Genomic DNA, 24,376 nt, shown 5'->3' on the forward strand with positions numbered 1-24,376 from the left:
GCACATGGCCTCTTAAGTTGCTTCTGTAGATAAAGGATAGACAGGAAAATTCCATGTGCTCTTTTTCCTGCTTCAACCTGCAAGGGATGTATGTTACTTCCATGCCTATATCATTGGCCATAACTGATTACATCTGTAAGGAGGCTGGGACATATAGGTGAGCAAATGGAACATATAGAAAGTAATGAGTTATTTAATATCCCGAGCTGCCTTTGGAAAATGTTGCTGAGCAGGCATTGAAGAGTATCAATAAAATTTATTGAGAATTTGTTTATTATGATTGATTAACACAGGTAAAAGCCAGCATATTACTGATTAATATAGGTAAAACACAGTTAAGAAATTGGGAATGCTTTCTCTTCTGCTATGATGCACAAGGTGCTTAACATTTATGCCCCTATGAAAATTACTAGGTAGTCCTAGTCGTCCTAGTCATTAGATCATCTAGAAGTTTGTAGTTTTAGAGCTTCGAAGTTGACTTCTGTCTTTTCTATTCATAGAGTTACATATTCTGTGGTGATATTTTTGGCTCTTGATTTACACTGGATACTTTCACAAGTCACTGCTCATGAAATTTGCTTTTGTACTTACTGATCATATTTGCATAGACCCCTCCAGGCCATGACCAGCTGTTCGGATTTTATAAACGGGACCTTTGCATTGTGAACTGAGCTACAACAGGCAGGCAGGGGCAGCAAGATGGTGTCGCAGACCCAAGTCTTCATCTCCCTGTTGCTCTGGATCTCTGGTGAGGATTTCAAAAGTGCCACAGTCTTTTCAGAGTCATATCTGTGTGGAAATAAAAAAAATTAAGATATAGTTGGAAATAATGACTATTTCCAATATGGATCCAATTATGTGCTGACTTATAATACTACTAGAAAGCACATTTAAATGACATATTTCCATTATATATGAGAAAGCGTGTGTAAGTTTTTGTATAATCATTGTCCATTACAGGTGCCTATGGGGACATTGTGATGACCCAGTCTCCAGACTCCCTGGCTGTGTCTCTGGGAGAGAGGGTCACCATCAACTGCAAGTCCAGCCAGAGTCTTTTATACAGCTCCAACAATAAGAACTACTTAGCCTGGTACCAGCAGAAACCAGGACAGGCTCCTAAGCTGCTCATTTACTGGGCATCTACCCGGGAATCCGGGGTCCCTAACCGATTCAGTGGCAGCGGATCTGGGACAGATTTCACTCTCACCATCAGTGGCCTGCAGGCTGAAGACGTGGCAGTTTATTACTGTCAGCAGTATTATAGCACTCCTCACACAGTGCTTCAGCCTCGAACACAAACCTCCTCCCCATGCATTGGGCCAGTGGGTCTTCGCTGCAGCAGCTGCTTCCTCTGCACACAGCCCCAAACATGCGTGCTTCCTCTGTGTGTCAGGGAGGTCACTCTCTTGATTTAGTCCTTGGAGGGTTTGCAGGGCCCAGGATAAAATTAAGGGATTTGGCTTTTTCCGGATTTCTTTCTGTGGAGGGTTATTAAAGCAAAATGTTGTAAAGATCCCTTAGAGACATTGTCAGGAGTTTTCGTGTTTCAGGAACCTTCATGTTTCACATTGACACATCACATGACCCAGCCAAATAGATTTATCTTTACTTTCTAGACCAGGGTTCACTGAGTTTTCCACACTGACGGGTGAATTGTTTCTTCTGTGTGCTTCCTTGACTCTGGAAAGTTTCTACTTGGATTCCTAATTCTCTCTTTTTTTTTTTCCTTCATCTGCAATCCTTCCCAATGTTAAACCTTGATCCTTCCTGTTCATAGCCTCCCACATAGAAGGTAGTGTCCCTCTGTAGCTTTTTCCTTCCAGACACCCTGTTTTCCAACAAAACCCATCTGGTCGATGTTGCTGAAAATTCTTATTCACTCTACTTCCTTTTGTTCTGCCCTTCCCACCCCCAGTTTCTTTCCATCATATTAATACTTTCATAGGCAATTTTCTAATTTTTGTTACTCTAGAAATATGTGACAACATTTTCCATTGCCTTTTACAATAGTTTGCCAACTTTCTTCTTATTTATCATTTTTTAATTTTCAATTTTCATGGTACATAGTAGGTGTGTGTGTGTATGTATATATATATATACATACACACACACACACACACACACACATATATGTAGGGTACCTGAGATATTTAGATACAGGCATGCAATGTGTAATAATCACATCATGGAGAATGGGGTCTCCAGCCCCTTAAACATTTATTGTTTGTGTTACAATCCAATTATACTCTTTTAGTTATTTAAAACTGTATAATTAAGTTATTATTGACTAAAGTCACCCTGTTGTGCTAGCAAATAGTAGGACTTATTTATTCTTTCTAACTACTTTTTTGTATCGATTAACTATCCCTACATTCCCCCTACTCCCCACCCCCGCCCACTACTCTTCTCAGCCTCTGGTCGCTATCCTTCTAGTCTCTATGTTCATGAATTCAATTGTTTTCATTTTTAGACTCTGCAAATACATGAGAATAAGTGATGTTTGTCTTCCTGTGCGTGGCTTATTTCACTTAACGTAATGATGTTAGTTCCATCCATATTGTTGCAAATGACAGGATCTCTTTCTATTTTATGGCTGAATAGCACTCCATTGTGTTTATGTGCTACATTTTCCTTTTCTGTTCATCTGTTGATGGACATTTAGGTTGCTTCCAAATCTTAGCTATTGTGAATAGTGCTGCAACAAATATGAGAGTGCAGATCTCTCTTTGGTATACTGATTTCATTTCTTTGGGGTATATACCCAGCAGTGGAATTGCTGAAGGACGTGGTAGCTCTATTTTTAACTTTTTGAGGAACCTCCAAACTGTTCTTCCTAGTGGATGTACTAATTTACATTCCCACCAACACTGTACAAGGGTTCCCTTTTCTCCACATTCTTGCCAGCATTTGTTATCGCTTGTCTTTTGGATATAAGCCATTTTAACTGGGGCGAGATGATATCTCATTGTAGTTTTGATTTGCATTTCTCTAATAATCAGTGATGCTGAGCACCTTTTAATATGCCTGCTTGTCATTTGTATGTCTCCTTTTGGGAAACATCTATTTGAATCTTGTGCCTAATTTTGATTGGGTTATTAGACTTCTTCCTATAGAGTTGTTTTAGCTTCTTATATATAAATTATAGTTCTTAATCTCTTGTCAGATGGATAGCTTGTAAACTTTTTCTCCTATTCTGTGGTTGGTTCTTCACTTTTTTGATTGCTTCCTTTGCTGTACAGAAGCTTCTAAACTTGTTGTGATCCCATTTGTCCATTTTTGCTTTGATTGCCTGTGCTAGTGGGGTATTACTGATGAAATCTTTGCCCAGACTGATGTGGAGAGTTTCACAAATATTTTCTTGTAGAAGTTTCATAGTTTGAGTTCTTAGACTTGTCTTTAATCCATTTTGATTTGCTTTTTCTATATGGTGAGAGATCAAAGTCTAGTTTCATTCTCTTGCATATGGATAGCCAATTTTCCCAGCATTATTTATTGAAGAGACTCTTTTCCCTAGTGTCAATTGATGACACTTTTGTTGAAAATGAATTCACTGCAGGTATGTGGATTTATTTCAGGGTTCTCTATTCCTTCCATTGGTCTATGTGTCTCTTTTTATGCCAGTGCCACCTTGTTTTGATTACTATACCTCTGTAGTATAATTTGAAGTCAGGTAATGCAATTCTTGAAGTTTTGTTCTTTTTGCTTAAGATAGTGTTGGCCATTGTGGGTCTTTTGAGGTTTAATATAAATTTAAGGATTGTTTTTTCTATTTCTGTGAGAAATGTCATTGGCAAAACGTTTTAATAGGGATTGCATTGAGTCTGTAGGTTGCTTTGGGTAGTATGGAAATTTTAACAATGCTGATTTTTCTAATCCATGAGCATGAAATATCTTTCCGTTTTTGGTGTCTTCTTCAATTTCTTTCATCAGTATTTTATAGCTTTCATTATAAAGATCTTTCTCTTGTTTGGTTAATTCTTATGTATTTTAGTGTGGTTATTGTAAATGGGATTATTTTTAATTTTTTTCAGAGTGTTCACTGTTGTCATATAGAAATATTATTGTTTTTTGTATGTTGATTTGTATCCTCCAACTTTACTGAACTGGTTTTTCAGTTATAATAGTTTTACAGTGGAGTCCTTAGGTTTTTCAAAATAAAAGATCGTATCATCAGCTAACAAGAATAATTTGACTTCTTCCATTCAATTTTTGATACCCTCTATTTCTTTCTCTTGTCTGATTGCTCTAGCTAGGACTTCCAGTACAATACTAAATAAGAGTAGTGAAAGTGGGCATCCTTGTCGTGTTCCAGATCTCTCAGGAAAAGCTTTCACTTTTCCCCCATTCAGTATGATACTGAGTGTCTGTTATATATAGTTTTTATTATGTTAAGATATGTTTCTTCTACATCCAGTTTATTAAGCGGTTTTTATTTATCTTTTTTTTTTTTTTTTTTTTTTTGAGATGCAGTCTCACTCTGTCCCCTAGGCTGGAGTGCAGTGGCACAATGTGGGCTCACTGCAAGCTCCACCTCCCGGGTTCATGCAATTCTCCAGCCTCAGCCTCCCTAGTAGCTGGGACTACAGGCGCCCGCCACCATGCCGGGCTAATTTTTTGTATTTTTAGTAGAGACGGGGTTTCACCGTGTTAGCCAGGATGGTCTCGATCTCCTGACCTCGTGATCCACCTGTCTCGGCCTCCCAAAGTGCTGGGATTACAGGCGTGAGCCACCGCGCCCGGCCATTTGTTTGTTTTTTTACATACCACTTCTATTGGCCATTCCTAGCTCCAAGAGGGTCTGTGTTGATGTTGTTATTGTTTTCTAATAAGGAAAAAGAGGACAACTGAGGTTAGGAGACAAATAGCCACCTGTGCACAGGGTCAGACATAAAGTCAAATGATCACTGATGCAGTTCTGGTGATCAGTCTCTCTGAAAAATCACCAAACTTAACCCCAAATCCTAAGGACTCCATACCTAAAACCCCCTAAAATGAGATCAGCGAAAATGAACAGGGAGCAAAATTGGGACCCATGAGAATGTATCCAGTAGGATCATGATCAGTCAAGCAAATGGGTTTAACTTGGTTTTCCTGGACTTGGTTTTCTTTTATTATTATTAATATTATTATTATTATACTTTAAGTTCTGGGATACATGTGCAGAACGTGCAGGTTTGTTACATAGGTATACACGCACTATGATGGTTTGCTGCACCCATCAACCCGTCATCTACATTAGGTATTTCTCCTAATGCTATCCATCCCCTAGCCCCCCATCCCCGACAGGCCCTGATGTGTGATGTTCTCCTCCCTGTGTCCATGTGTTTTCATTATTCCACTCCCACTTATAAGTGAGAACATGTGGTGTTTGGTTTTCTGTTCCTATGTTAGTTTGCTGAGAATGATGGTTTCCAGCTTCATCCATGTCCCTGCAAAGGACATGAACTCATCCTTTTTATGGCTGCATAGTATTCCATGGTATACACAAGCCACATTTTCTTTATCCAGTCTACCATTGATAGGCATTTGGGTTGGTTTCAAGTCTTTGCTACTGTGAATAGTGCTGCAATAAACATACATGTACATGTGTCTTTATAGTAGAATGATTTATAATTCTTTGGGTATATACCCAGTAATGGGATTGCTGAGTGAAATGGTATTTCTGGTTCTAGATCCTTGAGGAATTGCCACACTGTCTTCCACAATGGTTGAACTAATGTACACGTACCAAAACACATATATAGACCAATGGAACAAAACAGAGGCCTCAGAAATAATTCCACACATCTACAACCATCTGATCTTTGACAAACCTGACAAAACAAGCAATGGAGAAAGGATTTCCTATTTAATAAATGGTGTTGGGAAAACTGGCTAGCCCTATGCAGAAAACTGAAACTGGATTCCTTCCTTACACCTTATACAAAAATTAATTCAAAATGGATTGAAGACTTAAATGTAAGACCTGAAACCATAAAAACCCTAGAAGAAAATGTAGGCAACGCCATTCAGGACATAGGCATGAGCAAAGACTTCTTTAGCATTTCTTTAATAGAGTAGCACTGACAAGTATCTGTCTGTTTTTTTTCCAACTGTATTTCCTTCTGCTCTATTATTTTTTGTCTCTCTGTGACTTCAAATATTTGTAAATTAATTATTGAGAAAATAATAATAGTAATAATAATAATTATTATTATTATTTGAGACAGAGTCTCACTCAGTTTCCTAGGCTGGAGTGCAGTGGTGCAATCTCCATTCACGGAAACTTCTGCCTCATGGGTTCAAGGAATTCTCCTGCCTCAGCCTCCTGAGTAGCTGGGGCTACAGGTGTACACCACCAAGCCTGGCTAATTTTTGTATTTTTAGTAGAGGCAGAGTTTTACCATGTTGGCCAGGCTGGTCTCAAACTCCCGACCTCAAGTGATCCGCCCACCTTGGCCTCCCAAAGTGCTAGGATTACACGCATGAGCCACCGCACCCAGCTGAGATAATGATTTTTTAATCAAATAATTAAGTTTTCTTTCTGTTCTCTATATATTGATGTATGATATATATTGTCATTGAAATTTTGATTGTACTCACCATGGGAGATCTTACTTTGGGATAGGCAGCATCTCAAATACAATTTATTCCCTTTGGCAGAAGGAGGAGGATTTTGTTGTGAATTCAAACCTTCATTAACTTTAGTGCAACATTATGCCATAAGTGACGTGTCCTGTTATTAAATCACAAATAGTATTAGGAATGAGAGGCTTAGGCAGGAAAATGGCTTGAGCTCATTCGTTTGAGGCCAGTTTGAGTGACAAAGCGAGATCCCTTATGGAAAAAAAAGAGAAACTTTTAAATGCAGTATATTTAAAACATATATTTCTAGACATTTATTACTGGTATAAGAAAATCATATTTATTATCTAATATTATAAACTGACATGATCACTATCATTTCTTTAGTTTTTAAAAATTTTCAGCATTTATGTGATTATGTCATATGTATTTACTGATTGACATAGACCTTAATGTCTTATAATACAGAAGTGGACATCTGTATATTATAATTTAATTAAAAAATGAAAGAACTTCCACTTAGAATACCACCATAGCTGTTGCTATAAATGCAGAAATAAACAAAAAGTTAACTAAAAATTCATGTGTATGATGACATCGGAGAGCTACAGAAGACACGAAGATCAGATGAACTAAAATTCTAGAGAAGAAAGAGACGTCTGTAGGTGAGATAAATCTGAGCTCTCATTTAGGTTTGTGTGTGCGTGTGTGTGTGTGTGGTTTCCACGGAATTTATTTAATCAGAACAGCAGAAGGTTCTAGAAAAACACATTTTTAACCAAGGACTGCAGATGATTCTAAGTTTTGAGTAAAAGTGTGGTTGGGGGAAACAATTTTACGCTTTATTGTGTGTCCAGTTACACATACGATAAAACTAAAAGCCATGTAATGGAATAAAACATTGCTTTATATATTAGTAGATACCTAAATGCAATATGGTCTTAAAAATGAAATCATATGTATATAGTTGTATTCCTAAGTATATTAGTGCCCCCTCATGCAAAAATCCCCTTTCTGTGGTTTCAGTTACCTATAGTCTACTGCAGTCTAAAACACACGAGTACTGTACAAGAAGATATTTTGAGAGCAAGAGAGACCGACCAAATTCACAAAACTTTTATTACAGTATGTTATTAACATTGTTCTATTTTATTATTGTTATTAATCTCTTGCTATGCCTGATTTACAAATTACACTTTATTATAGATATGTATATATAGGAAAAACAGTGTATAAAGGGTTTGGCATTATCTGAGGTTTCAGGAGTCCACTGGGTGTCTTGGAACACATCCCCTGAGGATAAGGGGGAACTACTCTACCCAAAACTGAAGCTATACAACAATGAAAAATATTGAGAAGACAAATCCAAGTATAAGTGAAGACATTTCTTTGAATTCCCAGGTTTCACCAAGCATCAAAAACTGCCAATCTTGTTGCCCTTTTCTTGTATGTTATTTTGTATACACATTCTCTGAATCTGATTGGATCCCTGTATTTTATTTCATTGTCTGTGTGACATTCTCCATATATAGTTATAGATATACATACATAGATATACATATGTATATACATATGTATGTCATTGGTTTCTGCTTTGGGGGTTGAACGTCCTTCTGGGTGTCCATTGTTAGCCCTTCCACAGCACAGGGAAACTTCTCACTCTGCGCTTCTGAACAGAACCCGGCTTGTTGCTATCTCACTTAGCTCTGCAGTGAAGTTTGCTGAAGTTGAGTGTTGACAGGATTTCTGGGTTGGCCCAGGCAGAGGTACACTACTGGGAGGAGAATCCAGCTGAGTTTGGCAGTTGCTTGGAGCTGCCTTAATAGATTGTCAGGAGCTGAACTCGTAATACCGGGCTGGATTTCTCCTTGGTATATTTGCTGTGGTCTCGGGTGAGAAAGGCAGCTGAGAGGGTGTGCCTGAAAGACAGTGTGAAACTTCTCACAGTTTCATGGGGCTTCCTATCTCTAATGCTGCACTAATTGTCCCTTATATGTTCTTAGACATGGCCCTTGGCTCCCACCACTGAATCTCCTACTGACCTTCCCAGACCCAGTTCTGCCTTTTGGTCAACATAATCTACTTCCTGACTACATGGTCTGCTCTGAACAATGTTCTCTCTCAGATCATTTTCAGGTGTATGATAAAGGTAGATTCAACCTTTGGCAGCTCACCTATATTCTACTGTGTTAAACAAGAATGTGTGATATGACCTGAGGTGCATTTGGACTGGAACTTTACTAACCATTGAATCTCTGAGACTGAGAGCCCTGTGTGATGCTCCACTTTCCCATCAGCTTGCAGTGGCTCAGGGCACAGTCTTGAGTGCCAGGAAGGCATTCCTTCAACTCTGTGATTCTTCCTAAGAAATACCTCAGAGCTCACACCTGGATTTACATCTCAAACCCCACCCACCAGCATCAACATCCAACTTAGGAGCCACAGAGCTGGGTCTTGAGCCCACAGTTGACCTCTACCATGTGCCCTGTATCTTCTTATTTACAGTCGTATGTCCAAAGCCAGATATGTGTGTGTGTGTGTGTGTGTGTGTGTGTGTGTGTGTGTGTGTGTTTCGGGGGGAGGGAGAGATATTAGCTTTTCTATAATCTTGTATTGAGCATATATTTTTATGAATTCTAATTCTTCCAGACTTGGTGTTTTACTTTTAAAATGCAGCTTGGAATTGAAAAAATTTATTCCAAGTCTGTGACTGAGACTGTTCAAAGACTCTTTGGCACTAGGTCTTTGTGTTTGAAGAGATTTACAAACTCTATCCAGCAGCTCAGAATAAAAAATATAAATAGTTTTCCTCCCTGGAAGACAGTAGTATAAAATCCTGTGCCTGCCCCTGCACTGGAGAAGGACTTGTGCTAGAAGAAAGTGGAAAGGGAGAAGTGGGGTAAATTAAGTGGGAGTGGAAAGTGGGAGGTGGGAGAGAAAAAGTGTCTTCTTATGTCACCAGATATTATCATGCGTGCACACTAGCACCTGCTTAAACAAGTAAAACAAACAAAAAAGTCTCACTTTTGCGTTGTCATGAATAAGCTGCAATTATGTGGCTCTCAGGCTGAATGAATTTAATTGATGAATGTACACAAGGCAGGGAGGAGGAGTATGAGCTTTTACTAGGCTTTCTCATCTATCACTTCTGGTTGCTTGAATGCCTCCATTCTGCTCCTGGTACTGCCATGCCAAACAGCTGCAGCTGAGGAGGTTGAATGAATGGTCCTTGAGTTGAAGCTGAGGCATGCATGCACCCTTGCCCTCAGGGGTAAGCTCTTTCCCTGAGCTCTTTGACATCTTTCCCTTATATAGACTCAGAGATTCTGTTAAATTACTCCCCGGAGAAGCAGCACATGTGGGGAGCTGAGCCACTTCAGCTGGGAAGCTTAGGTTTGGAACTGTATCACTGTGTGAGGAGATTGTGTACCTTGCAAGCAGTGATAAATCCCAACATCTTCAACCTCCACTCTGCTGACTTTCAGTGTGAAATCTGTGCCTAACCCACTGCCACTGAACCTGTCTGGGAGCCAGAACAGGTTGGAAACACCATAGATCAGGAGCTGTGGAAACTAGCCTGGCTTCTGCAGGTACCAATGCAAATAGGTGTATTCATCACTATGCAGGAGGCTCTAACTAGACCTGCAGGAGATGGAGGCCGGCTCTCCAGGGGTGACGGGCAGGGAGAGTGGAATCTGGGTCATCACAGTAACCCTAATGAATCCTGAAACATTGAGAGAAAAGTACAAGGTTATGCACAAATATGTGTTATTTTCATAATTTCATATTTTTTTTGTGAATTATTTCAGGCTATATCATTTTTGTGTGATTGTGATTTGGTTTACATCTCTAAATGCCTAATTTTTTAAGAATGGATATTTACAAGACACATACGAACTTCTAGAGTTTTCCTACGTCATCTTCCTCTTTGTGTGTCAGAGTCTTTCCCACAGCACAGGTCCTTGTTCCTTCTGGATTATTCCACACATTCACAGATCTAAACATCACATGCCCCATCCTGGAGGACAGTAACGTGCACATCTGACACGTGCACAGAACACATATAGGAGTCTGTGGGTCCCCCAGAGCTCACCCTGCCACCCCATTCTCTTTCCTTGTCTCCTTCTTCCCTTATCAGGGACCCAGAGCATGAACAGCCCCAGGAGCTGAGCAGGGAGCCTCATTGTGAGAAGATGAACTGAGGAGTCCTGATCAGTCAAGGCAAGGTTAGAGCTGAGCTTTTATCTCAGACTCACAAGGGAAAGTCCTCCCTAGGGGACAATATGCAAATCCCCTGGTGGGTGCAGCAGTGTGGAAAGAGCCAAGGGGAGGGTTACGGTCCTCTTTTTTGAGCAAAATGACATCAAGCATTTTCTGTCTTTGGAAGAAAGCATATAGAGATTAAGTCCATGCCCCCTGCAGCAGGGGGCAGAGGGATTCCACTGTGAAAGTCTAGATTTGTGGTGAGGACACAGTGCATGTGGTCCTGCCCCTCTAAGAAAGCATCACAGATCTGACAATATGGAGATGTTTGTTTAGGTCAATCTTTGGGATTGCCACCTTGTTTGGCTCCTTTCCAGCTAGTCTGAAGACGGAAACAGCTTCCAACTTGTCTAGTACTGATCTTCACAATTTTTTCCTAATAACAGCATGGAGTTGAGCTAGTTTAAGAGTTGTCTGGTATCTGCTATTACCAGATAAACTGTTTAAGAATGTTAGGAACAAGTGTTAGACATGGTCTTTTCCTAAACATAGTGAATTAAACTTCAAGACAGCACTCAAGTCAAGAAAACTTGGCAGGGAGAAATACATCTGCCTCTTTAAGCTAGACAGTTAATAACTTTGTTTAAGGTAGAGGTAACAGGGAAAGGATTTCAGGCCTCAGATAGTGAATATAAAATTTCTTGTAATTAGTTGTTATAAACTGGTGGATATTCTATTCTCCGTGTGTATATTTATAAAATATATATGCATAAAATCTTTCTATATAGAGATTATATAGCATGTATATGTGTGTATATGTATATATATAAAATTCATATATGTGTGTATATATGTTTATACATCTATATCAGATTAATCAAAAGGTTTCTTAAGGAAGTAATTCTCATTAATCAAAAGATTTCTTAAGGAAAGAATTTTCCCAGGACAGTAGGACAGAATGGACAAGGGATTATTTTATATGTTTTTTGTGAATGGTAACAGAAAATTATTGCCATATGCTTTTTTCTTGTCATGTAGTTGGATAGCCACAGTCGTGAGTTCACAGTTGAAAAGGAGATTTGATATGTTAGGACAGCAGGAATTGAATCAATTCTTTCAATGTCTTTCCTTGGACTGTCATCAAGAATGGTCACTATGGAAGAGGGGCCTAGGTCAGAACTGGTCAAGGTATAAACTTCAGACTCCTTCCCTCCAAAAATGTGAGAACAAAACTTTGTGTTGTTTTTGGTCGCCAAGCAACAGCTCTAGGAAAGGTATACACCCCCTATCCAATGCAGAAGCTTGTCTGGGGAAATTGAGAAAGAATTCTATGGAGATTTTTGTTTGTTTGTTTTACTACTATTCTATTAAATAGTAGTAAATTCAATTCACCTTGAAAAAGCTACTTTTACACAGTATTTATAGATGCTTGAATTTAAGAGAATATTCCTAGTTTTTGTGAAATTAATACCCTTGAAGTCCCCAGTTCTGATTGATGGTTTTATTTCATGATTTGTTGCCTTGAAATATACAGAAAATATAAATGTTATAGAATTGTCTTCTTAGAAAAGTGCTTTGAAATTTTTCTATATTATCTGTAGATAAAAAGTCTGATAGTCTTATTTTTAAAGAAGAACCTCTGTCTACTATTCATTAAGAAACCATGCTGTGAGCCAGACAACAAAACTGTCCAGCTGCCATCGTCAACCAAGTGACAAAGGACTAATACAGGTTAGTTTTATTGTAGTTTCGTCTTGTTGCGAGAATCTGTTATTTTGGAGTCAGTAAAACTGGAAGCCACTGTGTGATTTTTATCACCTGGGAAGACTGATTTGTTGGTGGAGTCAGTGTTTGCTGGGCGGAGAAAGTGATATGGTTTCACATCCTGTAGATTTTGAGCTAAAGACTTTGTCAACCCAAACACATCACACGCATAGTGATTTGGACAAACTTGGAAACATTCAGTAGCCTATTCCCTATCTGGTTCCCAATGGAGGTTCTTTCTGATTAAATGTGAGAGTTTGTTATTGCATGAAAATTGACATCATCCCAGCCAGCTGAAGTAGCTTTCTTATCTGCAGATTGGTTGGAGTGGAATCCTAAGTCCAGAGGCACCTGTGATGGAGGTTAGTCACTTTCTCTAAGTAATTATAATTTGCAACCCAACACTTGAGAATAAATACACAGATTGGGCCGGGTGCGGTGGCTCATGCCTGTAATCCCAGCACTTTGGGAGGCCGAGGTGGATGGACCACGAGGTCAGGAGATCGAGACCATCCTGGCTAACACAGTGAAACTTCGTCTCTACTAAAAAATACAAAAAAAAAAAAAAAAAAAAAAAAAAAGCTGGGCGTAGTGGCAGGCGCCTGTAGTCCCAGCTACTTGGGAGGTTGAGGCCAGAGAATGGTGTGACCCCAGGAGGTGGAGCTTGCCGTGAGCGAAGATCGTGCCACTGCACTCCAGCCTGGGCAACAGAGCGAGATTCTGTCTCAAAAAAAACAAAAAACAAACAAAAAAACCCCCAACCAACCAACCAAACAACAACAACAAAAAAGAATAAATACACAGATTAATATCCTAGTTAACAGAGAGCTCAGGAAAAGCTCGGTGAATGTATTTATTCTCTGAGTGTATACATCCTCTCTAAACAACATGAGAAGCAGGTATGTTCACTTTCCTGACTTTTCTGGACCCTCAATACTTTGCCCTCCGTCGGCCGAATCAGAGTGAGTAATAGTAAATAAATGAAAGGAAATGAATTTTGAGCTCATAGGAACAGTCACAAAGTAAAATCATAAAATCTGACAAAAATCTAGAGAATATGATAACTTGTTAGAAACCTACTTAGGCAGATCTTACTCATCTTTAGTGTCCTCGTATCCAGAAATTAGGAACCTCCTCAGCCCAGACAGTTTGACTATGTCATATTATGGTATCCTAGCAGACATAGGTAAAATTGGAAACAGATTATAAGAATTCATTTAAATATTCTATATGAGAAAAGTTCCCCTAAATTATCCATTTATAGAAAAATAAAAGGGAAACCATGCTGTTATATGGAGAAATTAAAACTCATGTTTGGTGGTCAATAACGTTCTGGCTGAATGCTAAAGTTTTAAGATAAGTTAAATAATTTTATTTGGATCCAAACTAGCCTTCGATGCCAATTAAATCCAGTTGGTTGAAGAGATTCTTGTTTTCCCTTTTTCGCTTTTTGTACTTTGCACATAATGGCAAGTTTTTTACTCATTTCCTTAAATATGCTTTCATGATCCCAAATATGAAATCTAGGCAGACTTTGCTCTTTGTTATTTCTGTTGTTTCTCCTTCATTCTCCAATTGTTGTATTGTGCTTCAAAATGAAGAATCTCTGACTTCGTGGTCTATTGGCCCTTAGAAAACTACTTGTAAAGTTTCTTGAAAATTTAACACGGTCGTGCCCTCCTCCAGAGGACATTTCATTTGGATGCCACACCAGAAAAGTTATCTTAAAGCAATTTCAAGACTGGAGAGCTCTAGACCCTTCTTGGACATGCATTCTTGGAGTGAAAATCCTTGGAAGTGTTGATCTGCAGCCATTACTTTCTAAGGAAATCGTGTTTGGTTTTTTCTCTCCATTTCCCAATTAACCTGGAAACCTCTTTTCAGTTTCTAGCAGTTGTGGAAAGCAGACTTTCCAGTTTCTCTTTGGTTCACTCTTACTTTAAGATTAGAGCCCCTCTTGCCCCTAGCTTAAATTAGGGTCGCACAAGATTTTCCACATGAGTGAATTCTGGGCCTGTGTTCTGTTGCTCTGGCCCAGACATAGCCCTGAAGCCAGATCAGATTGTTGATCTGAGTAAGGCAGTCTATCGTTTCTGCAAACTCAACCTATTTAAATATATTCCTGACTTAAAACCAAACGTCTTCACTAGATCATTTAGTGGTGTGTAGCAAGCTTCTGAATTTATCTTAGAGTTTCTCAAATTATTTAACTGAGCTGGCTTCAGGGCTATGTCTCAAATTATTTAACTGATCTGGCTTCAGGGCTATGTCTCAAATTATTTAACTGATCTTAAAACTTTAGCATTCAGCCAGAAACATTATTGACAACCAAATTGTCTTTAATTTCTCCATATAATCAATATGCTTTCCCCTTTTATTTTTCCTTAGCACCATTTGCATTGTTCTTAAGTACCTTCAGGATACAAGTGGCTTTAGAGATGAGACATTTTTTTGGTTACAGATTTTATAAAAATTTGAGCCAAAAGTTGTCATTTTATTTTTGTCTTTTCTTTTCTGTCCCTCTTTTTTTCTTCCTTCCTTCCTTCCTTCCTTCCTTCCTTCCTTCCTTCCTTCCCTCCTTCCCTCCTTCCCTCCTTCCCTCCTCCCTCCCTTCCTTCCTTCCTTCCTCCCTCCCTCCCTCTCTTCCTCCCTTCCTTCCTTTGTTGTTTTGTTTTCTTCTTAGCATGTTTTGTTATTTCACTAGAATTGTTGATCTGAGGAAGGTAGCATATTCTTTCTGAAAACTCAACCTATTTAAATATACTCCTGATTTAAGACTAAAGGTTTTCATTAGATTACTTAGTAGTGTGTACTAAGCTTCTAAATTTATCATAGTTTCTAAGTTGAATTTTGTGTCTTTTCTAGTCACACAATTACATTTTCTGTGATGATATTTTTGGGTCTTGATTTATGTTGGATACTTTCACAGCCCATTGCCCATGCAATTTGCTTCCAAACTCTCTGATTGGTTTGCACAGGACCCTCCAGACCCAGGTTAGTTGACCAAATTTTGTAAGCGAGAACTCTGAAATGTGAACTAAGCTGCATCACACAGGCAGCGGCAGCAAGATGGTGCTTCAGACCTAGGTCCTGATGTCCCGGTTACTCTGGGTCTTGGTTTTAAATTCCTCCAGAATTTAAAATTGCCGTAGCTTCTTCAGAGTAACATCTGTGTAGAGACAAAAAGGAATTTTAAGATGTAATGAGAAAAAAATGACTATTTTCAAAGTATACTCAATTATGGGCTGACATTTAATATCATTAGACAGTAATTGATATCATTGTTTTGTAAGTGACATATTTCAATGTGTATAAGATAAAGTGTGTGTGTATGTGTATGATCATTCTTGATTGTAGGTGCACGTCAGGGACATCATGACAACCCAGTCTCCAGGCCCCATGGTTGTGTCTGCAGGAGAGAGGATCACCATCAGCTGCATGTCCAGTCAGAGCAGTAGAAACTACTTAACTGGCACCAGCAGAAACTGGGACAGGCTTCTAACATGCTCACCTCCTTGGCATCCATCCACCTGGGCATCTGCAGTCCTGGGTCAATTCAGTGGCAGTGGATCTGGGACAGTTTTTACTCCCACTATCAGCAGCCTTGGACTCAAGATGTAACATTATAATTGTCAGGAACATTCCACTCCTTTACAGTGCTTCAGCCTTGAACACAGTCCTCCCCTCAGAATCTCACCTGCTGCTTCCTCCCCACATAGCCCTGGACTAGAATATGTACTGTATCTGCCTGAGAGACTGTGTCCTGACTAACTTACAGGAAGGTTTGCAGAGCCCAGCAGAAGATTAAGGGACTCAGTGTCTCTTAGATTCCTGGCTATGGAAGATCCTTATTTTAAAAAGTCACAAAGAGCCAGGCACGGTGGCTCACACCTGTAATCCCAGCACTTTGGGAGGCCGAGGTGGGCAGATCACCTGAGATCAGGAGTTTGAGACCAGCCTGGCCAACAGGGTGAATCCCATTTCTACAAAAATTACAAATAAGTAGCCCAGTGTGGTGGTAGTTGCTTGTAATCCCAGCTACTCAGGTTGCAGAGGCAGGAGAATCACTTGAACCTGGAAGGCAGAGGTTGCAGTGAGCCAAGATTGCACCATTGCACTACCAGCCTGGGCAATAAGAGCGAAACTCGGTCTCAAAAAATAAAAAGAAAAATAAAAAGAAAAGAAAAGAAAAATGTCATAAAGACCTTTGTATTAGCTTTCTTTTTCTTCTGTAACAATTTACCACAAACTCAGTGGCTTGAACATTAGGAATCTATCATTTTACAGTTCTGAAGATCAGAAGTCTAACACAGGTCTCACTGGGCTAAACTCAAGGTGTTGGCAGGGCTGCGCTCTCATCTTGAGGTGTAAGAGGGAATCTGTGTTTTGCCTTTTCCAGCCCCCAGACTCCTGCATTCCTCAGTTGGTAGCCCCACTCCTCCATCTTCAAAGCCAGCAAGAAGTCATCTCTCTGACCATTCTTCCAGAGCCACATCTCCCTCTAAAGTGTCTCCTATTTGCTTTCCAAACATCAACACTGAGAAATCTCACTCCATGCTGATGATGGATGTGATTTTGTGTTTGACAGACTACCTTCCAGTCCTCACATCTCGCATGAATGAATAGAATTCAATGTTTGGAACAGAATAATTTTTGTGCCTTTATGAAAATGATTTGCTAACTAATGCCATTCATATATTTATTTAAAATAATAACTGAGCACCTACTCTGGCACAGGGAGATACAGTGGAGAACAAGGGTCCCAGATAGACCATATATAAATGTTTGGGAACTCCAGAGCATTTTAAAGCTGTCTGCATATAAATCAGCCCTTCCTAATTTGATTTGTCTGCTGACAGGTCTATAGCAGGAACATGGATGTGTTAGGTGTACCCAGAGAAGAGTATGAGGTGGTGTGAGCTATGTGAAGTAAATGTATAATGGGATCTCACCTGAAATGTTATCTATAATTAGAATATACAAAGAATTTGCATAACAGAAATAGCTAATAGCCCTTCCTTACATCCTATACAAAAATTAAGATGGATCAAAGACTTAAATGTAAAACCCCAAACCATAAAAACCCTGGAAGAAAACTTAGGCAATACCATTCAGGACATAGGCATGGGCAAAGAATTCATGACGAAAATACCAAACGCAATTGCAACAAAAATCAAAATTGACAAATGGGATCTAATTAAACTAAAGAACTTCTGCACAGCAAAAGAAACTATCATCAGAGTGAGCAGACAACCTACAGAATCGAAGAAAATTTTTGCAATCTACCCATCTGACAAAGGTCTAATATCCAGAATCTATCAGGAACTTAAGCAAATTTACAAGAAAAAAACAAGCAACCCCATGAAAAAGTGGGCAAAGGATATGAACAGACACTTTCAAAAGAAGACATTTATGTAGCCAACAAACATGAAAAAAAAGCTCCTCATCACTGATCATTAGAAAAATGCACATCAAAACCACAATGAGATAACATCTCATGTCAGTCAGAATGGCAATTATTAAAAAGTCAAGAAACAATAGATGCTGGCAAGGCTGTGAAGAAATAGGAACACTTTTACACTATTGGTGGGAATGTAAATTAGTCCGACCATTGTGGAAGACAGTGTGTCGATTCCTCAAAGATCTAGAACCAGAAATACCATTTGACCCAGCAATCTTGTTACTGGGTTTATGCCCAAAGGATTATAAATCATTCTACTATAAAGACACACGTATATGTATGTTTATTGCAGCACTATTTACAATAGCAAAGACATGGAAACAACCCAAATGCCCATCAATGATAGACTAGATAAAGAAAATGTGGTATATATACACCATGGAATATTATGCAGTCATAAAAACGAATGAGATCATGTCCTTTGCAGAGACATGGATGAAGCTGGAAGCCATCATTCTCAGCAAACTAACACAGTAACAGAAAATCAAACACTGCATGTTCTCACTCATAAGTGGGAGTTGAACAATGAGAACACATGGACATAGGGAGGAGAACAACACACACACTGGGGCCTGTTGGTGGGGTGGGGGATGAGCAGAGGGAACCTAGATGATGGGACAATATGTGCAACAAACCACCATGGCACACGTACACCTATGTAACAAATCTGTACATTCTGCACATGTATCCCAGAACTTAAATTAAAATAAAAAAGAGAAAAATAGAAGAAATGAAAGAAAAAACATTTTTTCTTTAGAATGAGATAACAATTTGAACTGTATTGTGATGTCCCACATAGAAAGAAACATCCATATTGGGCATCCGAAGCCCCTGGGACCTTAATCAAATGTGCAGGCAGCAGCGTGAGTCAGGTCTGTTTAGGAGGTCCTCAGCTCGTTCCTGTCTCCTATAGAGCACTTTGCCCAGAGTTCCCTCAACTATCAGACAACTTAGCCAAAAATACAGAAGGGATAGACCCATGACCTTTTCAAAGCTGATCTGTTCCTACTTGTATTTTTATAGAGTTCTATTCAGCCATAATCTTGTGAGTGTTGACACATATTAGGAAAATACCTGTGGTAGGAAAAGAGCAGAAACTGACCAAACTTCATCTCAAGTCCAAGATTTCAGTATCATCTTGGCCATGAGCTAAGTTGGAAGCACCATTAGCCTCCACAGGCCGACTGTGAGGGTGAAATGTGCCCAGACCTACTCTCATAGAAGTGGTTGGAGACCTCAGAGATGTTCTTGGCTAACAAGTGGATCAGGAGCTTAGGAACTTGTTTCTCTTGTTGCTAGTTTCACAGGTATCACCAACACTGCTGCTCCTGACCTTGACTGGGCAGATGTTAGCGGTCCCCTCTCCTGGAAAAACGGTCTAAATAAAGACAGGGTCAGTTCATGGTCCAAGGTAGAGGCTAAATTAAAACCTACATGAGAAACAAAGGCAAATTCCTGTGTGCTTGGGGAAAGCTAAATGGCGTGTGAGAAGCAGTCACTAGGAATGGTCCTCACTTTGAGTGTCCTTGCCAGTAGGTAAGGGAAGAATTATGCATACACAATCACACACAAACATACACATAAACACAGCACACACACTTACATATATTCATGCTGCATTCCCAGCTGTGAAGAAGTTAGGAAATATTGATGAAGTCAGGAAATATTGATGTTAAGGTTTTAATCTACTTGTCAAAGGTTTATGAAGTAGAAAATGTGTGAAATAAAATGCAAGCTGTTTACGCACATCAAAATTTCTAAAATTAAAGACAGAGTTTAACATACTTTTTCTAGCCTACATTTCTTATAATAGAACCAGTTAGGAAATACTATTGAAAAAATAAATGACTTAAGTGTTGGAAAAAAATTAGTGGGAACAAAGAAAAACATTTCTGCTTAAATTTTCTTGGTCTCTACAAAGGTAAAAGAATGATGACCTTTTGGCCTCCTTGTTAAAAGTCACTAATGGTTAAAGTGAATGAAGAGAGAGCTATGAAGTTCACAACAAATTAAAAATAATCTTTAAATATGTAATAGAAAAAAAACCCATAACTTCATAATCTGTCTGAAACACTAAATGTCTCAGTATTGCTAGAGCTCGTTGCCTTTCTGATTTTTTTCTCTCTTCCCTTCCTGTCCCTTTTGTTGGTTTCCAAAAATTTACCATGCACACTGGATGAAGTTAAACGTTTTAATGCATGGAGGAGTGACTAAGAGTATGTACTTATAATTAAGTAAAACTAAATTTAAAATAACAAGTTATAAAATCTAATAATTTTATAAGAAAGATACAGCAAACACTAAGCTATTACACTAAGTTTTTAAAAATAAATTGTATATATATTTGAGATTTACAACATGATGTTATGGGATACATGTGGATAGTAAAATGGTTACCATAGTGAAGCAGATTAACAAATTTATCATCTCACTTTTTTTGGTGACAAGGGCAGCTACATTTTATTTAACAAAAATCTCCAATAAAATACAATTTTATTAACTATCTAAACTTGTTTATCCTACGTATCTGCTGTATATATCCCCCTTTCCTTCTGCTCCCTGCCCATGGTAACCACTGTTTCATTCTCTAGCTATGCATATTTTGAGTATCTTCCTTCTTCATATTCCACATTTAAGTGAGATCATGCAATTTTTTTTTCTTTCTGTGCCTGGTTTATTTCACTTGGCATAATGTTCTCCAGGTCCATCTGTGTTGTGGCAAAAAGCAAAATCTCATACTTTTCCAAGGCTGAATAATATTCCATTATGTATATAAACTATATATTCTTTATCTACTTGTTTGATGATGGACATTTAAGTTGTTTTCATATCTTGGCTATTGTGAATAATGCTGCAATGAACATAGAAGCGCAGATATCTTTACAAGCTGGTGATTTCATCCCCCTTGCATACAAACCCAGAAGACAGATTGATGGGTTGCATGACAGTTCTATTTTTAATTTCAAAAGAGGAATTAAAAAATATCTTAAGACAAACAACAACAGAAACACAACATATCAAAACCCATGAGATGCAGCAAAAGCACTTCTAAGATGGAAGTTTATTTATAGCAATAAATTCTTATTAAAAAAGAAGGAAGATTTCAAGTAAGCAGCCAAACATTACACTTCAAGGAGCTAGAAGAAGAAGAACAAACTAAATTCAAAATTAGCAAAGGAAAGAAACAAAATCAGAACAGAAATAAGTCAAATAGAGAACAGAAAAAGCATAGAAAGAAATCAATTAAAACAAGAGTTGGTTCTTTGAAAAAATAAATAAAATCAACAAACTCCTAGCTGAACTACGAATGAAAGAGGGAATACACAAATCAATTAAATCAGAAGTCAAAGTGGAGACATTACACAGATGCCTCAGAAATAAAATGGATTGTAAGGGACTATTATGAACAATAATACACCAAAAAATTGAATAACCTAGAGGAAATGGATAAAAAGCCTAGAAATTCTAACTTACCAAGTTTGAATCAGAAAGCAATGGAAAGCTTGAACACACCAGTAATAAATAAACAGACTGATTTAAGTCCTTGATCCATCTTGAGTTGATTTTTGTGTAAGGTGAGAGATGGAGATCTAGTTTTTTTTCTCCTACATGTGTCTTGCCAATTAGCCCAGCACCATTTCTTGAATAGGGTGTCCTTTCCCCACTTTATGTTTTTGTTTGCTTTGTTGAAAATCAGTTAGCTGTATACATTTTGGTTTATTTCTGGGTTCTCTATTCTGTTGCATTGATGTATGTGCCCATTTTTATGCCAGTACCATGGTGTTTTGGTGACTATGGCCTTATAGTATAGTTTGATATCAGGTAGTGTGATACCTACAGATTTGTTCTTTTTCTTAGTCTTGCTTTCACTATGTGGGCTATTTTTTGGTTCCATATGAATTTTAGAATTGTTTTTTCTACTTCTGTGAAGAATGATGGTGGTATTTTGATAGGAATTGCATTGGATTTGTAGATTACTTTTGGCAGTATACTCATTTTCACAATATTGATTCTACGAACCCATGAGCATGGAATGTGTTTCCATTTGTGTTGTCTATGATTTCTTTCAGCAGTGTTTTGCAGTTTTCCTTGTAGAGGTCTTTCACTGCCTTGGTTAGGTATGTTCCTAAGTAATTTTTTGTGCAGCTATTGTAAAAAGAGTTGAGCTCTTGAACTGATTCTCAGCTTGATCACTGTTGGTGTACAGCAGAGTTACTGATGTGTGTATATTAATTTTATATCTGGAAACTTTACTGAATTCTTTCATCACATGAAACTATAAAAATTCTAGAAGGTAACATCAGAAAAAGCCCTCTAGACATTGTCTTAGGCAAGGGTTTCATGACCAAGGACCCAAAAGCAAATGCAATAAAAACAAAAATAAATAGCTGGAACTTAATTAAAGAGCTTTTGCATGACAAAAGGAACAGTGAGCAGAGTAAACAGACAACCCACAGAGTGAGAGAAAATCTTCACAATCTACACATCTGAAAAAAGGCTGATATCCAGAATCTACAACGAACTCAAACAAATTAGCAGGAAAAAAACAAACAAACAATCCCATCAAAAAGTGGGCTAAGGACATGAGTAGACGATTCTCAAAAGAAAATATGCAAATGGCCAACAAACATGAAAAATTGCTCAACATCACTATGATCAGGGAAATGCAAATCAAAACCACAGTGCAATACCGCCTTACTCCTGCAAGAATGGCCATAATCAAAAAATCAAAAAATAATACATGTTGGCATGGATGCAGTGATCAAGGAACACTCCTACACTGCTGGTGGGAATGTAAACTAGTACAACTGCCATGGAAACCAGTGTGGAGATTCCTTAAAGAACTAAAAGTAGAACTACCATTTGATCCAGCAATCCCACTACTGGGTATCTAACCAGACGAAGATAAGTCATTACATGAAAAAGATACTTGCACACACGTGTTTACTGCAACGCAATTCGCAACTGCAAAAATGTGGAACCAACCCTAATGCTCACCAATCAACAAATCAACAAGTGGATAAAGAAACTGTGAGATATCTATATCTATACCTATATCTATATCTGAATACTAATCAGCCACAAAAAGGCATGCATTTTTCTGATCATTAGTGATGTTGAACATTTTTTATACGTTTGTTGGCCATCTGTACCTTTGGGAGGTAATTAGGATTAAATGAGGTAATGAGAGTGAGGCATTAGTGGCTTTATAAGAGAAGGAGAGACTTGAGCTAGAATATTCAACCCCCTTGACATATGATGCCCTGCGCCACCTCAAGACTCCATAGATAGTCCCCACTGGCAAGATGGCTCTCACTGGATGCACCTCCTCAACCTTGGCCTTCCCATTTCTACTCCAGACTTCAATGTCATGCAATATACCCACGTAACAAACCTGCACATGTACCCCTTAATCTATAATACAAGTTGAAATTATAAAAAAACTTACCAAAATGTTAAAAAAAAATGTATATCTACATATAAAGTGTATAGAGAGGGCATTATTACCAACAGTAAAATGTTAATCACTGAGAGCTAGGCAAAGAAATTTTAAGAAAATCAGAATTAGTTTTGCAATTATCTGTAAGTTTGAAATTAATTTAAAAGAAATAATCAGAAAAACTCCCTTAAGAGCATATTATCAATGACAGCCCCTTGGGAGTCACAGCTCCAACATCCCTGCAGTTCCTGCCTTCCCACTCCTGTTTCTTCCTTTGTGACTTTAATGTTTATGAAGTCAGAAACTTGGGAGGGCCAGGAACTATTCCTCCCTGCTCCCTTTGGAGTTCCCTCAGGAAACGGAGACAACAAGGATGCATGTATTACTGTGTTGTGTTAGGTACAGGCACCATGACCAAGTGCATGGGAAAAAGGACATCCCTGTGCAAATGGACAGCTCTCCAGCACACAGGTCCAGTGTCCACCCTGTAGCCGTTACCCACATCATTTTTCATAAGCTAATAATTTGTCTTCTACACAACACCTTCCTAAGCGGCTCCCAGCAACTTACTCCAAACAGAGACTAGTTAAACCACATGCGATTTCTCATGCCCTGATAAGTAAGTGAAGTTATTTTATTTTTTTCTATCTAGCCAATTTTCACGAAATGAGGGCCCAGTTTCCGTGGAAACAAGAAGCAGGCAGGTATCTGTGGCCCCTCTTGAACCTTCCATGTCACATGATCAGCTCTGATTTTTAGTACCTTACTTTTGGGTCCACAGCAATGTCAGCCATTTAGCCATTTCAGAGTCATATGGTCACCTTCGCTCTCCCTTGCTTGGATTATTACCTTATCACATTCCCATTTTAATAATGTATTATTAAATTATTACATATCTCATTTACCTTATCACATTCCCATTTTAATAATTTAACTATGTT

At 38.5% G+C, this 24,376-nt stretch overlaps 1 protein-coding gene and 2 gene segments (V, D, J or C); 1 reads left to right on the forward strand and 2 right to left on the reverse strand.

Moving 5' to 3' along the window:
- Positions 1-24,376, reverse strand: part of LOC111534338 — a 783,107-nt gene that overhangs the window by 26,437 nt on the left and 732,294 nt on the right.
- On the forward strand, positions 609-1,613 carry LOC111529023. The segment is given in 2 exon segments: positions 609-748; positions 961-1,613. Coding segments are annotated over 2 exon segments (507 nt in total).
- Positions 7,972-8,192, reverse strand: LOC111529033 (DNA-directed RNA polymerases I, II, and III subunit RPABC4-like). The gene is made up of 2 exons (XM_023195925.1): positions 8,137-8,192; positions 7,972-8,092 (listed from the first exon to the last, which is right to left on the reverse strand). Exons 1-2 carry the CDS (start codon positions 8,190-8,192, stop codon positions 7,972-7,974), a joined length of 177 nt encoding a protein of 58 aa, XP_023051693.1.

This window comes from Piliocolobus tephrosceles, chromosome 15, assembly GCF_002776525.5.
Source record: "Piliocolobus tephrosceles isolate RC106 chromosome 15, ASM277652v3, whole genome shotgun sequence".
Classification (NCBI taxonomy): domain Eukaryota; kingdom Metazoa; phylum Chordata; class Mammalia; order Primates; family Cercopithecidae; genus Piliocolobus; species Piliocolobus tephrosceles.